The following is a 16799-nucleotide window of genomic DNA, read 5'->3' on the forward strand; positions in this document are numbered from 1 at the left end:
CAAATTTTAAGAATATTGCCCTAAGTGTTTCAGTTTATTTAGCACATAGTTGGTAAGTCATTCCTCTTTGTTTCTCATTTTATTGATCTTGTGAATCATTGTTCACTTCTAGCATATTAACTTAAATTCACTTAAATATTGGCACTGTTATTTATAACAGTGACAAAATAGTAAATGTGTCTTGTCCCTATCGACATTGATGAAATAATTCCAGCTGTGCCCTGTGGGCCCCAGCTCGAGTCCTGTTGAATAGCACTAGTTACTGAAGTGTCAAACTTACTTCTTGTCAGCTGAGCTGCTGCACACTCTGACAAATGTATTAGTGAAGGAAGACGTGGCAGTGTAAGAAGCTTTTATGGTGAAGGAGTTGGTCTCATAACTGTAGGAGACTGAATTACAGGAGGATGCGTCCACAGCCTTCGGATTCGTATCCTGCAGCATTTAAAAAAGTCAAGTCTTGTGCATTAGGGTGTGCCTGCCCTGTCGCCACGTACAACGCTTCTAACCTCAGCCTTGGGATGAAACGGGATTTCAAGATGTTGCGAAATTTTCTGATATTTTGAAGAAAAATGAAATACTTTCTGAAGTATGTTAGAAATGTAAGTATTAGCATTAGGGAATATACGTGGGTTTTAAACTCCAAAGGTCTGTGTGGTGACAGTACTGTTAGACAACAGAGGTTGGGATCAGCCATCCCAAAGTGACTTGGTATCCTTATGTCTGGTATTAATCAAAGCGCGGTATTAAGCTATGTATGTTACACTTGATGCAGACAGATCAGGTGTTTACAGAATGCTCTAAAGTTAGATGGAGGAAACACTGGACTGAAAAACTGCAAACTGAGTCAGCAAAGGGGAGAAGCAGGAACGTGTTCATCTGTCAGCTCGTCCCTTGCAAATTCAGGAGGTGACGCATGATCTGTCCAATGTAATTGCGTGGTCCAAGAAGTGGAACAACACTAGTTTCACTCGAGAGATAAAAACTGTATCTCCTGAATAATGAACAAGCAGGAATATTGTTTGGGGAAAGATCAAATCCATCTAGAATCGAACCCTAGACAACATGAAAGTGGTGGTTGGATATCAGTAACAGCATGCTCCACCTGATGTGGGTGCAGTAGAAGAATAAGCTATGCAGAAAGGTGGAATCACAGCGTGAAAGTCGATGGCAGCATGGCTTCCCAAAAATACCATAAACCAGGTACAGAAGAAAAACAAGGAGTAACCAACAATATAAAACAAATGTGAAGACAACTATTAAATTTCTATTTATTAGAAAAGCTCCTCTTCAAAGATAATTTTCAACTATTTATGTAGTGACTCCAGTGTTCGGATGAAGCTTTGACAAACCAAAACTGTGGTCTCGTGTCCTTGAATTTTGCATCTAAGGAGCAGGTAACAAACGAAGCTTAGGATGGTCTTGTTCGTGTTTTTCACTTCATTTGCTAAAGAATGGGAAAAAGTACTGTTGGATGAAGAGCAGGATATATTTCAGTCCTGGCACCTTAATCTTAGAGTGGAGCTTCCAATATTTCTTTCTCACTAACAGCTCTGGGAACGAATCAGATTCATTGTCCTGTCATTTTCCTGTGTGCAGCATGGAGAGCCCTCCACTAGTGGTCTCTCCAGGCATGTGCTATCCGCGTCCCTCCAAACCCTCTGCAAAACCAGCAGCGCTGGAGGACGCACAGCCGTGAAATTTCGTTAGGGATGTGTTGGCACCCGATAACATATATGTGTTTGTGAAAATACAAATGAAATATCCTGCCTGCCTATTTCTCCTGATGCAGAACAGGCTGTGAAGTTTTGGGTTGTTTTTTTCCTTTCTTTTATCGTTTTGAAGTGGGCTGTTCCTTGTTCTATCAAGTAGACAAAAATTTACACCGCTAATGAGTCTGAGTAAAAAGCTGCTCATTCTAAACTTTAGCATTCAAAAATTGAAATAAGGTGCTGTTAAAAACATATTTAAGGCTCTGGGAGTGTTAATTAATACTTCTGAAAACCCAGGCAGAAGCAGAGAATGCAGTGATGGGTCTTTTATTTTTTTTGCAGTTACTGAAAACATCAGGAAAGACCCAAGACTGATTTTGTCCTTTTACTGCAGCCGTGCTGATGGCTTTGGTGAGTTGATCAGTTCCACCTCTGGAGTAACTCTGTCCACCACGTTTCTTGCCCTGACTTTCCATGAAGAGGTACCAGTGTGATCATTTGTCTTTGGCTTGAAAACACTGCCTTAATTTTTCTCTCTTGATGCTAAATTTTGAATAGTCAGGCTGTTTGCAGTTGAATAAAGCAGTCTGGTTTGTTTTTCTAGCAGGAGTGGGTGTAATTCTGTGTCTCCTCCTCTCCACACTCTCCTTCCCCTCCGACTCTCTTGTTGAACTGGCAGAAGTTGGGGCTCCCCGCTCGCTCCTCCCATGTGTTATGGGGCTGGAGGCAGCTCTAACCCCTCCCAGGGAGGGAGCTGGGCAGAGGCAGCCGAGTGCCTGCAGCAGTGCCTGATCAGGGACCTCGTCCTACCAAACCCCCGTCCCTCCTGCTCGCAGCTGGCAGTAGGTCCCAGCAGCCGGGATCCGCAGCAGGGAGATCGCCGGCCGGCTCTGCTGAACCCCCGTGGGCAAGCTCCTGTCCAGCTTGCCCCACCAAGGCATCGACATGGTGGCCACCTGCCTGCACCTGGCCGGAGTTATCTGCAGTTTTGTAGGGTGGATCGGGGTGATTGTGGCAACATCCACCAACGACTGGGTGGTGACTTGTGGCTACACCATTACCACCTGCAGGAAGATGGATGAGCTGGGATCCAAGGGGCTGTGGGCAGACTGTGTCATGGCGACAGGTCTCTATCACTGCAAGCCCCTCGTGGACATCCTCATACTGCCAGGTACGTGTGCCCCGTCCTCCCCCTTCCCGCCCGGAGGTGAGGAGCCAAGCCTTGCTCTGAGCGGGGCAGGTCCTGCTGCAGGGTGAGCTGATGGTGAAGCTCCTTCAACTTCATCAGCGCAGGAGATGGTCCATTAAATGCACTAAATAATGCAAATGATAGCTCCTAACATGATTCTCATTAAATTATACCTGGTTTTAATGGTACCCAGGTCTCATGTGTTATCTGTGGCTATTAAAGTCCAGTTAATGTTTAATCATTGCTCTTAGTAAAAGCTCGCTGTTCCTTTCTCATCTTGTATCTGGATTGCATTGCAAAACAGATGTAGCACATTGAGGTATGACAGAGTACTTCGAGATATAACAGTATTTTGAGTTTTGCTTTGAGAAGACGATGAAGTATTACAAATGTTAAGGTTCTATTCCTTAAAATGATTTTGAGTATAAGGAATCTTTCAGTATCTATTATTAATGCTGCTAGGGCTTTTAATCTTTCAGAAGATCATCATTAGTCTTGATGGTCTTGTGCTTCCCACATGTTCTAAGGCAAGACAGAACTTTTACATGGCAAACAGGTGTAACTACATTTAATTTTCTTAATATTTTCTAGTTATATAGTAATTTTCATCTGGTTTACTGAAAGCAAAAATTAAGCAAGGTGTTTCATCAGTATTAATACACTTTTTGAGCTAATTAAACCTGTCAAAGTCTGGTGTGGTCTTGTCCCTGTAAGTTCAGTTAATGATCTTATCTGTTTCAATCACTGTTAACTCTGTAGCGCTGCTTCATTCTGCTGTGTTTTAGATTGCATCTCCTCTGGCATGTCAGAGATGCTTCCTCCAAAGCCGACAGGGTAGGAATAACCATTCCATAATAGTAATAACCAGTTTTCTTTCATGTTTCCTTTTTTATTTGTTTAAACTGTTGTGAAAATAATCTCACAAGAGGTTAGAAAGATTATTCCCAAGTCTCTCTGTTACAGAGCCTAGTCTGTATCACATAGTGCTCAGCAACATTGAATCTCTCAGACTAGCTCCTGTTCTCCCTTTCTCTGTGTAAATATACTTTTATTTTAGTAGGTTTACCTTCCTTATTGCTACTATTGTTCAATACGGTCTGGCACAGAAGACAGAGAAAAGGCTTTCCCCGAAGAAACGTTATTGAATGAAATGTAATAAATAGGTAAATAGGTTTTTCAGCAGCAGAAAGCAATGCTTCTCTCCAGCAGAAACAAATCACAAAATGAGATGCTTCTGCGTGTAACCCATTTGATACCCACAGCTTTCCACGGGAGAGAAATTTATCCTCGTGTACCCAATAGCTGAAATGTATTTAGTCTTCCATTGCCTGAGTCAAGTCTTTTAAACAAATGTGTTTGTATTCTCGTTTAATTGGGATTGATTGCACAGAAACCTCACTGGGCACTGCCACCTCCTTTGTTTAGGGTCTCATTTTTTTGCCCTGAACTCCTCAGGGTTTTTTTTGTTAAGTTTCCTCTTGAAAAATCAAGCAAATATTCAATATACACGGAGTCTGCATTTCCAGGAACAGTAAAATCCTCATTCCTGGTGTCTTACCTGTATGTCAGCGGGACTTGCTTGAGGACCCTTTTTGCTGCTACTGTTTGAGAGATCATGAAGAGCCGTGTCTGCATGTGGCAGCTTCATTTTGTTAATAAGAGGCAAAAGAGAGCCAGCACATTAGCTCTGCTGAGGCTGTCCTGAGAGCTGGTGGAGGCTCACCAGGCACTGGAGCAAATCTGACAGTTGTTCTTTTTCTTTTGCATGCAAGTAATGACCTGTTTTTATTTATTTATCTATAAATTTAATATAGTATATATAAATTTTATATATGAAAATATATAAAAATAAATTATATATATATAAAGTATATATAAATATATAAAAAAGTTGTATTGTTATACACAGACCCTCACAGAGTGGTAGAAACACCACGGCCCTGCCCAGCACACCCACAGTCCCCGTCCCCTGTTGTTCCTCACTGCCTTGTCTCAGGCTGCTGCTGCACCGGGGCAGGCAGGAGAGGGGTGGTAACAGATGAAATGCCAGGGGATCCCGTGATGCCTGTAGGAACTCAGAGGGGTAACGTGGCCCTTCGTTATGGCAACTCAAGCAGCTCTCCAAAGTGCAATCATTTCTTCTCCCTAAGGACGAGCTGTGCCAGTGGCCAGCTCGAGCCACGGGTCTCCTCTGAAACCCCGCTGCCAGGCTGGACTCAAGGAGCAGCATCGGGACGTGGTGGTGATTGGTGAGCATCCCTCCTCCTCCCAGGTCAACAGTCCTCAGCCCCTCAGGGCAGCTGGTGGTAGTATCTCATGGACCTGCATGTTTCAGTGGTGGGTCTTCAACGATTCAGCCCTCCTCTGGGTGTCTGTGGGCCTCCTCTGCTCACAGCAGGCTGCTCTTTAAGACTTTAAATTCTTGTTATTTAATCAAAGCCCTCTCTATGAAAAAAATTAGGAAAACTCCGTCCTAGCTGTTACTCCTACTTTCACTTCCCATATTTCCCAGCTCCATGATTTCTCAGTGTCTTGCTGGGAAGAGCTTGTGTTTTCCAGGCAGTGCTACTTGTTCGTTGGAAAATTTTGAGCTTGCACATCCCGTGTCCATGCACTAACCACTGTACTGCACTCTCCCTGTCTTAGTTGTTTACACAAAGGATTGAACCTGTCTCCTGTACTCCACACAAATGTTGGGAGCTGATCAAAGAGGAGCCTGTGTTCAAAGGTCTCCTCTTGTGCTGAATAATCAAAATCCTCTTTCCTTGCCTTGCCGACAGGGTATGTCCAAGCATGTCGAGCACTGATGATCGCCGCCTCTGTCCTGGGTCTTCCCGCTATCTTCTTGCTGATAACAGTCTTGCCCTGCATCCGGATGGGCCACGAGCCTGGAGCTGCCAAGTACCGGCGGTCACAGCTGGGAGGGATCCTCATCATCCTCCTGGGTAAGGCACCCGCCGCGTGTGGAGAGCTGGAGGTCTTCCTCTATCCCAGGACAGCACAGTGCAAGCTGGTTGAGCATGTTCACCTGAAAGGGTGGTTGTCCAGGCAGGGCTGACGCTGAAGCTCTCCAGCATCGCTGCAGTCTGTGGGGTGAACAAAAGACACGAACAGGAGTGGGAGGACAAAGACAGGAGGCAGGGAGTGAAGAGGGGAGGAGGGCTGCAGAACCCTACTGTGCGTTATCTTGTGGAGTCCTTGGGCAAGGCCACTGCCTGCATCTGTGGGAGGGCGACAGCGGTCGCACGCAGGCAGCCGCTTGCGGACACTGGTTTTGCTGGTTTGCTGTGGAAGCGGTGCTATTTCTGGAAAAGGGTCTAACCTTCCAAGCTGCTTAGGGGGAGTGAATAGCCTCCGGATCTTCCCTGGGCACCGCAGATGCAGCCGAGTCAAAGTAAGCCGAGGCGTTTGGGAAAGGAAGCCCGTGGCTGAGGGGGTGCTGGTCCTGCGGGGACATCAGAGGAAGGAGCAGGGGGGTGGCATGGAGCTGGGAAGAGGGCTGGTATGTCCCCTGTGCCTCCCAGCCCTCTCTGGCCAGCCTTGCCCTTGGCCTCCAAGTTCCCCTGGGAATTTCTTCCCATCCTCAGTGCCTGCAGAGGAGATTGTTTTGAGCAGCGCAGACTGTGGAGCTCATTGTCCCCAGTGCAACACCTGCATGTTCTTGAAGCCTCGTCATCTCAGCACCAGGCTGCCGTGCCTTGTTTTCACCCGTCTGTGCGGCAGAGGAGGAGGGGTGAGGGAAAGTGGCCTCTTTGTGTGGCTCTGCTGGTCGCTGGCGGCCAGCACTGACATCATGCTCATCTTCTTTCATCTTCTCCTTATTTTTTCTCAAGTGGGCAATGGATATAGCTGCACACTCAGAGAGGCTGTCCTCTGGCTGCTCCTTCCTTGCAAGTGGTCCTTCCTCTGGTGCCTTGGTGACAAGCAGTTAGTATGAGTCAGGACATCCAAAATCTAAGGGACTGAGACCAAGGGGCCCTTTCAATGCCTGTGGGGTTTAAGGACACATTGCCACAGCTGGAAATCCTAAAATCAGCTTTATAGGGCCTGGTTAGGACATCCTGATGATGAACAGCCATGTTAGAGAGCTGTTGGAATGTGACCTTCATCCCTGTCCCAAAACCTTGAGTCACGTATTTGGGCTTGGCAAAGTGAAAGACAAAGTGGGGTTTTCTGCCTGTGAATGAAATTTCAGTGCCGGCGGAGTCTGGTCTGCTGGATTTCCCCTGCCTGGGACAGGGGAGGCCCAGCAGAGCTGCACTTTGTCACAAACAAACGCGAGTGTTTGGTTCCAGTCAGGGAGAACCGTGCTGTGGATCAGCCCCGGTTGCACGGCTGCAGACAGGGAGGCACGAGTGTTGCCCTTAAGTCTAAGCAGATCCTGTGAGGAAAGGAAATGTGTATTTACAGAGGCATTGGCAGATGAATGCTCTTTGGGTCGGATTTGGACTTCTGACTGATTTTTACCCCTGTGAGTTTTGAAGCATCTGCAGGTGAAGGGGTTTGCTCACGTCGCTCAAGTCCTGAATGACCTGGGCTGGGAACAGCTGCCTGGTCACAATGTTTTAGTCACAATTACAATAATGCTGTTTTTGTCAGATCACAAATGAAGAATAAATAAGCTCCTTTTGCTCTTAAGTTTTGTGGTTTTTTTTTTTTTTTTTTTAAACCAAACCAACCCACATTTATTTTTACAAACCCCAAATTTTTCCAGGCTGATCAGCAAGACGGTCCCTTTGGAAGGAGAATAACGTACAGAGCTTGGGACTGTGACATTATTTAAGCTGATTAATGATCTGTTATTTGCAAAATGAGGTGTTACCATTCCAGAGAATTTAATAGGCATGAATCGGGCCTCAAAAGTCATAATACTGATTTAAAATTCATTATATTCTAGCAGTAATATGCCCTGGACTGTTCTTCTTTACCCTCTGACCACTGAACTCTCGTTCATGGTTTTCCCCAACTGCACGGGCTCCAGCCTTTTCCTCTGAGTGGAGACCAACTCCCAGAGCTCTGGTTAAAAGAAACAAAACCCCAAAGCACTCACTAAGATAGCAGAAATAGAGAGTTGAGATGGGATCAGGGGAGCTGGCCCCACAGCAAACTTCACTTGTTGCTTGGGGAAGGGATGGCAGTTTGTCACTGAAATTTATTAGAAAGGAAAACGGGCTGAAAGTGTGCAGGGGAAAAAAAACCCAAACAAACAAAAAATAGTTGAAAATTTGCCAGGAAAACCACGGGCTCAGATATTCCATTGATTTTTCTGTCCAATGATAATAGCAGGCTGCAGAGTGCAACCTGTGTGCACGCCCTCCTATCCTGCCTGCTGATGTATTTATGTCTTTGCTTGATCCTATCTGTCCGAGAGAAGTGATTTATTGCCGAAAACAACCGTCAGCAGAGGTTTGCTCTGAGCCAGTATGAAAACATTTCATACGCTAGTGTTGATGGAAAAACCCTGGCCCACCCTGTGTTGTTGATACTAATTCGGGGGACCCCGTGCTGGTAACCAAGCGGGCCTTTTCCTAATGGAGGTGAGGGACCTGAGACACTGGAAAACACAGATGAAAAATACGTTAGTTATTGGGAATTGCTACTGCAAAAGGACCGTATTAGCTATTGCATACTAAATAAAGGATGTTAATAAGTTTTTCTGGACATTGGATGAGATTTACTTGTACAACAATGGATATCAGGATAAAAAGATTGCCTTGAACATAGAAAAAAAAATAATCATGGATATCTCTTATTTCAACCAAATGCTTTGAAAGAGAAATCTGCATGACTTTGAGTCAGCAACTCAGAATAATTAAATTTAGCCGTGAAAGAGAAGTATCCTTTCTGCAGAAAGCCTTTAACTTACTGTTAAGGAATTTGGCAGGGACTCACTGTCCCTTCAGCTAGAGTAATCCTGCTTTGTCTCCCCCACCTCCCCAAGCACCTTCTGTGCTCCTTGTCCATGTGTACTTCCATCTGATTAATTTATGCCCATAATGTAGAATATGAAGAGTTTCAACTCAACGGATTGAGCCACTGCAAATCCACAGTTAAAAAGGACTTAGCGCTGCTGGGGGCCTGGGATGTGTCCCTGCGGATTCACAGCGAGCTGATGGAGCAAGGACAACCATCCTGAGCGTTACTGAGACGGCTTTTGCCTACTCGAGCTGCACAAAGCAGGCAAGCTTTCTAGTATGTGTGTGCCCCAAAACATGCCTGTTTTTCCAGCTGGCATAGTTGGTCTAATAGAAAATATTCCTTCTGTTTGCAGACTTTCTTCTACGTTTTTGCTAGGCTGTATTGACTACAGCAGCTCTACTATCTGAAGACAGTCTTATTAGAGAGAGGCAAAGGGTCTCTCAGCATTAGCACAAAAGAGAAGGGGTAATAACTTCTCTTCAAACACCTTTTCCATGTAGGCAACTGTTTTAGAACTTGAAACTTGCCCTAAAATGCCTCGTCCAATCTCTTTGGGTTTCTTGGCAAATCAGCTTTTTTTTTTCAGTCTCTCTCTGTGATACAGCCAGGCCAAAATTTGAGTTCCCCAAGAAATATTGCAGTTGCAGACTGTCCTTTTCACATCTTCTCGGAGGATTTACAGCCCAATCTAATCTATGCTGAGCGATGAAATCCAGTCCTGTCTCAGAGCGTTCCTCTTGCTGAGCGCTGGGGTCACCAGTGGCTGATGGCAGCTGGTAGCCTCCGAGGATAGAGGGGTCAAACTAACCCGTGCAAAGTGCTTGGCTTGTGTTTCACAGCTTTCTAGTCCTGTCAGCATTAAAATGAGGTGGTTTTACATGTAGTTGAGCCACATGCACAAGAGATACTATTGTGTTAGCGTCCCCGAGAGCTCTTCTCACCCCAGTGCGAGTGTTCTGTCCTGAGTTATGGGGGAGGGTCTGAATAGATAAGGCTCTTATAGTCTATGGACATAAATATATATATATGTATTTACTGCTGACAGAAAAAGAAAAGATGATTGTGTTTTCTCGGACAACAAAGAAGCTTTTTTCCTAGAGCCCATTAGAATGCTTTGTGGATTCCCAACTGATACATTTTTGTTTCAAAGCATTAGAGGCTCATGAGCTGTTTGCAGGACTGACCCACACGCAGGAGAAATGCTACTCTCCCCTCCCTGCCTTCTCCAAAAATTCCTTACAAAGCCGCAGGATCCTTGCTTTGAGGAGGCCCAAAATTATTACTGGCTTTGTTAGCATCCTTCAAATGTTCTTCTCTTTTCCATAAGAAAATATTTTCTCTCACAATAACTGCAGCTATTGGGGATGGGTTTTCTGCTGTACTGGCTAGGAGCTATGGTTTGTTCTCCACTTTAACTAAACAATTTTATTTTTAATCTCACCCCCTTCTTTTTTCCCCTCTTGCAACCCTAACTTTTTGACACTGCCTCCAGATACCTTTTAACGCAGTCGGTGGAAATCTGTAACGCTGCCACGGTCCTGTTATTGTTTTGCTCTGATTCTCTGATAGCCACAAGGATGGAGTCCTGCACAGCTTGTCCTGGAGGCAAGTAAATATTGACAGATTAATTCTTCTCAGATGTACAGGCCATAAAGGAGTATTGTTTTAGGACCTGCTCCTGCGAGGTGATTAACACCATCAACTCCTGTTGCCCTCGGTGCATGTGGGGACTTTGCAGGATGGAAGCAGGACCCATAGCAGGGGTAGCGAGAGTGACATTGTGTAGCACAAGAATGTAGACGTGTCTTCTCCCTGCTTGGAGCAAACCATGTGTGTGTGCTGCTGTGGTTTCTAGCCTGGCTGCCTGCAAAGTGCTAAATTTGAACCCGCTTTACTGTCCTGAGGGTATCTGCTTCACATCAGCTGCACAACTGCTGCAGCCTTCCTGCTTTTCATGGAAAAAAACCTATGGAATTTCAAGCAAAATTTGAAGTCCTCAGTCATTTTTTAACCCACTGTAGACTCCAGGTAAAATACAGTTTTCCCTTCAGATGAGGTCCCATTTCTGTTCAATCCAACAGGTTTCTGGAGAGCCTTGCTGGGTTTGTCCCCATCACTTGACACAGAGCAATCTTCCATGGGGAAGTGAAATCTCTTTTCCCGAGTTGTGAGACATTTCCTTCTCCATACAAAACCCCCAACGATGCTGTACTGCTGCTCATTTTGTCCCTGGCCGTTTTCTGCTTGTATTTTATAAACCCTATCTGTCTTGCTAAGTGCTGGGATATTTCGTTAATGGTTATGTGACCCTTCAGTAGAGCAACTGCAGTGATGCTGATTGACAGGGGCTGAGGACGTAGCATGTAAGTTCATGCAGAAATAGTGATTTAAACCAGTTGATTCGGGGCCACCAATTTTACTGTCGCACTGATGCATATGGCTTTTGTGGTCTTGTTTCATATCTAATCTGTTCCTAATTCTGCAGCTCTCCAGAGTATCAATTTCAGCGATGACTTTCATTCTTAAAGATACTTCTAGGGAACAAATCGGTTTCGCTTGTAATAAATAGATCAGATTGTGTCAAGCAGCGTTGTTTTTCCTTCTTGTTTGTTGGTGCCTGGGAGAGATGGCTGTTCTCTCTTGATCTCTCTCCCCACAAGGTTCCCACGCTGCCTCCTGCTCGGAGATCTCTTGGACCAAGCCCTGATTCTGATGCTCCTGGGTCCCACCACGGGACTGCTATGGAGGAGGGATGGGGATGGGTTTCTTCTCTGTCCCCTGTCCTGCAGAGCCCTCCCTCCCCTTTGGCGTGCTCTGTGTCCCCGTGGTGGTGTTACATGCTGGCGTTACCTTTCCTCTCCATCTCTCCCCAGCCATGTGCGGTGTGGTTGCGACGATCTGGTTTCCCGTGTGTGCCCACCGCGAGACCACCATTATGAGCTTTGGCTACTCCCTGTACACGGGTTGGATCGGCTCCGCCCTCTGCCTCTTCGGCGGCTGCGTTATCGTCTGCTGCTCAGGAGATGCCCAGACGTTCGGTGAAAACCGTTTCTACTACGCTTCGGGATCCAGCTCCCCTACCCATGCGAAGAGTGCCCATGTGTAAGCGTCCTGGGGACGTCCCACGGCTGCCGTCGGATGCTTTGGCTGGTGGGTTTGTGTGCCCTGGGTTTGCTTCTGCTGACATACACTGCTCTCGGGCTCCCAGGGGAAGATTTAGAAAAGCAGCACAAATGTATGGTAGTTTGAAGCGTTATTCTCCCCATCTATTTCCCCCTTCTCTAGAAAGAAAGCTCCAGCCAGCCCTTCCTCTTAGTCCTTCCCATTTTGTCCTGACCACCTGCCCCATCTTCTTGCAGCCAGGATGACTCAGATGATTTGGGGTTGCTGTGTGGGTTTTAGGGCTTTTATTTTATTTTCCAGCTCCCCTGATTATAGGAGAGTTTAAAGCAGTAACAAAGAAATGAGAAAGTGTCCTGGTTTCATTGGGATTTGGTTTCAGTGTGGGGCCAGCCGTGGTGATCAGGGCCATTAGCAGTTAAACCCAGGGCAGCTGACCCAGGCTGGCCCACAGGTGTATTCTACAGCATTAACATCAAGTTCACTATAAAAGAGAGGGCTTGGTGGGGAGAGGTGGGACTTTTCCTGCTCTCATCTCTTCTACTTTGTTTCCAATGATTGTGATTCCTGGAGCAACTTGCTGGTGCTCTGTAGATAAGTATAGTTTTGTCTCTTTTGTGTTGTCATTTATATTGATTTCTTTATTTCATTAAATGTTTAACTTCAGCCTACAAGTCTCCCTCCTTTTCCCAATTCCCTTCCTCATTTGGGGAAGGGACATTGGGTGATAGAAAAACTGTTTATGGTTTAGCCCTGGGTGCGGGCTAAAAGTAGACAGAGACACTTTCCTGTTGTTAGAAGGACTCTGGCAGCTTCTCCCACCACGTCACGATTTGCTTTCGCCTGTTCAAGGTCACCGCTTTGGCACGGTTTGGGCCAGAGGGTAGGGAGGAAGGCTGTACTCTCCCATCGGGCAAATGTTTCTCTTTTGGAACAAGAGTAGGGGAATTTTTCTGCCTTTCTCTGTAAATACTTTTGTATGAGTTTGTTCATTTTAGTAACAGTATTTCCCCCACCCCTCCCACCCCCAGTCATCAGTATGAAGGAAACAGAACCCAAAGGTCCTAATTACAGGGTAGATAACAGTGCCTTTTTATATAGTCTTAAATGACTTTGGGGGCTCTAATCCCCACACTCTGGTTTGGTTTCTTTTTTTCCTCTGTACAGATCACTCACTAAAAATGTATTTTTACATTTTTTTAAACTCCTTCCTTTCTCCCTCTAAATTTGTGTTCTGTCTTGCATCATTAAAGTAGCACGTTTTAACACGCAGTATAATGTACCTGTTACAACACAATTCTGGTGAATACTGATGATGCCTTTGTACTTTCAGTGAAATACTGTACAATAAATAACAGAGTACCTGCAACCACTGGCTGCATTTTTACCTTCCTTCCTGTGTGTTTCCATAGCTAGTTTTTCCATGACAGGCGTTTCCCAGTGCTTTTGAAGATTTTTTTAATAGCATTTCAGGATGAGAGGTTGTGCTCTGCTGTGGAATTAAGTGGGTTTTTTTCAGGAAATATTTAAAATATGAGCAATCTTCCTGCATGGTGCTGACTGCTGCCTTATCCGTTCGTTCTTTCAATGTTCCCGATACAGCAGCTTGCACCAGAGGTACCGACTCGTGGTACTCTTCATATCGGGGAGACTTAGAAACCCACTGAGGCGGTGGAGATGTACCCCCAGCACTGCCTGGTGTGCTGAAGTCGATACGTCATGTTGCTGGAAGTGCTCTCAGTCTGATCTGGGATCATTTGCTCTGATTAAAACCGTGTAAGATCAAGATCTAGCTCTGTCCTTACCAGAGCAATTTAATTATGTTGATACAAAATCCCATCTGTTCCTGGAGATGTTAACTCGGTTCAAATAACTTGTGTAAACCAGGGTTCAGGAGCAGGAAAAGAGGAATAGCCGCTGTGGACAAGGGGGAGAGCCCAGGTGTTGTGTGTAGGAGGAGAGGGGATTGAGCAAGCAGAGGAGAGGACCAACCAAATTGTTTGTGGTGATGGAGAAAAGTTTGAAAACAAGGCTGCTAGTCAAGCCTCAATGGATTAGGGACTGTCCTTTCATCTTGGTCTATGTCAGATGGAGAATCCAAACAGGATGACATGGTCATGGTAAGGATGCTGCAGCTCCCACACCTCGCCTCCTCCGTGTGGGCAGCTGAGGCTGGAGCACTTAAAAGCAATGAAAGAGGAGGCTCCAGGAGGGACCAGTTATGTCCTGGGCCGCCTGTGCATCACCTTCCAGCTCCAACACACAATCCCAGCGTCTGCCTTTAAGACCAAGCAGTCCTGAACGCGCCTCTTGTGTGAGATTTACATCGCTGCCATCCTCTACAATGCGCCCGCGGCGGGCAGTGGTGGCAGGACACTTGTGCCCATGACATCACAGGCAGGGCACAGGCAGTTGTTGTGTGCGCTGGAGGGACACTCTAAGTGCTGCCATTGATGTGTGGGTGCCACGGGCGAAGGGGCGGCGCACAGGCGTGCCAGCTTGTGCAGGCTGCCCGGGGATTGTGGATTGTCCACCGCTGCCTGTGGCTTAACCGACGGCAGCATGGGAGACCTCAGAGCAGAAAGCTGCTGGAACACTGCCCTGCAAACAGCCCTGGAGCAAACCGGGAGGGGGGAAAGCACGGGGAAACCTGTCTGAGGTGTTTGAGGGGTTGTTTTGCCAAGGTGTTGGTGTTGCTGGAGGAGCCCGGGCAGCAGTGTGTGACCCGACGAGGAATGAGCCCTGCCAGGCAGCGCTCATGGGTTTTTTTTGCTGCCCACACCCTAGGGCTGCATCTTGGCATCTTCAGGCACGTGGGGCTGGGGACCCTCAGCAGGGACTGGGGCTGGGGCTCTGCTCGCCCTGCCCACGGTCACAGATTACCGGTGGCCAATCCCAAATCCAACACTTAAAAGGCTCTGGGCAAGCTGCTCAGAGGAAGGAAGAAGCTTTATTCCAGGGAAGAGAAGAAAAATCCAAACAAAGCAAAACAATCCCGGAGCAGCTGCGGTGAAAATGGACATCTGCAACCATGGGGCGTGAGGAGCAGGGGCCAAGTATGGGACAGGATATTAGTGCTGGCACCGCAGATGGGAAGTGTTTGGAGGAAGCACAAAGAACGTTGAACTTTCCTAGTTTGTACAGGATCAAAGCTGAAATACCTGCTTTACGCCCTCCCAAAACACCCCATGGGGTTCTCCTGGGCGGGTTGGCCGCGGTGCTGTTGGCTCTTAAAGGCTTTTGGTGCTTGCTTGCTGACCTGAAGCCTCAAAATAGAGTCAAATCTAATTCTCCTCAATGGAAAAACTGCTCCACGCCATGCCTAGTATCAGCTGTGGAGTGGTGGGTGTGAGCTCTGGTGGTCACCCCAGCGTGGAGGTGGTGGTCCCCGATGCCGCAGCGGAGCCATCCCTGGCTCCACCAGGACGAGCTACAGCTCCCCATCACAGGGAGCACACCAGGCAGCCTCCCCATTCCCCAAATAACAGGAATAACAGGAGGGAGGGGACGCTGGTGGCCCTGAGCACCTTGAAGGGGAGAGACGGCCATGGCCCTGGTGCCCGTGCAGGGGGGTGACGGTGCCGTGACACCCCAGTTACCCCAGGGAACGGTGGGTGCCTGCAGGACCCCGAGCAGATGGGAAGACGTCGGCACTCCCGGGGCGTTGCACTGCAATAGTCAACTTGTGGTCACTGGCTTTAGGGTTTTTTTCTTTTTTTTTTTTTTATTGTGTAAACCGATAAACATTTTTTTTTCACAACAGTGCAAGTAAATACCAAAGTCAGCCCATTGAAATGGATCCTCTACAAAGGAAATTTTGCAGCACTTAAGGCAAGATTTGTTCATCTCTAGCTTCAATTTAGCATTGAAAAAATATCAGACCTTCAGGTACTGATCGGCTTAACAAAACTTATATGGGAATTTTTTTTTTTTTACTTTTTTTGGTTTAGTCTTTCACTTAAAAGATTTACATTACTATGGAGACTGATACTAAGACACATTTTCTCTGACTTTCTTTAAAAATCCATTAGTTCCTGTTTGATTTTTAAATGTAAAGGCACACAATAAAGCTTTATGCATTTATTAAAATATACAGATTTTGGTAAATTTAGACTTTTTTCTTAGTATCTTGATTATATATATATATGTATAGTTGTCAACAACACAATCATTTGAAAATAAAAATCACTCCATAACATATCTGCATATTTTTTTTTTCTTTCTCATGACACACTACACGATCCCATTGTACAATGCACCAATGGGCTTTTGGAAACCACAAGAAAAAAAGTTAACTGAACAAACTTTTTTTTTTAAACAAATACACCAATTTCATACCAGAACTGCAGAGAATTGTTACACCAGGAAGTACCATCTGCAAAAAAAAGCAAGATATACATCAGAAAGACTCAACAAAACAAAGTGAAGATCATTTACAAGCTGGATTTACAACATCCCATGTCGTTCGGGGCGTGATTTCTGTGCCACGTGGAGGATGCCGGCGTGCTGGGCCGCGTACCGAGTGGTCGCAACCGTGCGGAGTGAATTTGTGGAGGGACTCGGAGTCGGTCTGGAAGATCTGAGGTACTTCTGCTCGGTCCGTGTCATGCATTGGGCGCCATGGAGGGTGGTCAGGTGTGGAGGGGCTGTGTGCCTCTCAGCGGTGGTGGGAGCGGGGTGGAACCGCTCTGCCTGTGTCCTCCTGGTGGGTCAGGGGTGTGAGAACCTCCCCAAGGGCACCCAGGGGGAAAGGTTGGATTTTGGGGTTACAGCAAAACAAGCACTCGCATCTCTCCCAGCATCTGAAACCGCCAGCGATACCTGGAGATGATGGTGGATATGCCTCAACGTTTCGGCCTTTG

The 16799-nt window shown here is 46.4% G+C and overlaps 1 protein-coding gene across 1 annotated transcript; it reads left to right on the forward strand.

The window, feature by feature from the left end:
- Positions 1-2621: 2621 nt before the first annotated feature.
- CLDN11 (claudin 11) lies at positions 2622-12073 on the forward strand. Its single transcript, XM_068406969.1, has 3 exons — positions 2622-2880; positions 5679-5843; positions 11691-12073. The coding sequence occupies exons 1-3, from the start codon at positions 2655-2657 to the stop codon at positions 11921-11923; spliced, it is 624 nt and encodes a 207-aa protein (XP_068263070.1). The 5' UTR covers positions 2622-2654; the 3' UTR covers positions 11924-12073.
- The last annotated feature ends 4726 nt before the right edge of the window (positions 12074-16799 follow it).

This window comes from Nyctibius grandis, chromosome 8 (assembly GCF_013368605.1).
Source record: "Nyctibius grandis isolate bNycGra1 chromosome 8, bNycGra1.pri, whole genome shotgun sequence".
In the NCBI taxonomy this organism is placed as follows: Eukaryota; Metazoa; Chordata; class Aves; order Nyctibiiformes; family Nyctibiidae; genus Nyctibius; species Nyctibius grandis.

Excerpts from the sequence above, each read along its gene's own strand:
- CLDN11 (XM_068406969.1), top strand. The coding sequence starts at position 2,655 with ATGGTGGCCACCTGCCTGCACCTGGCCGGAGTTATCTGCAGTTTTGTA. Across the intron at positions 2,881-5,678 it reads GGACATCCTCATACTGCCAG|GGTATGTCCAAGCATGTCGA; the intron begins GTACGTGTGCCC and ends CCTTGCCGACAG. Across the intron at positions 5,844-11,690 it reads GATCCTCATCATCCTCCTGG|CCATGTGCGGTGTGGTTGCG; the intron begins GTAAGGCACCCG and ends ATCTCTCCCCAG.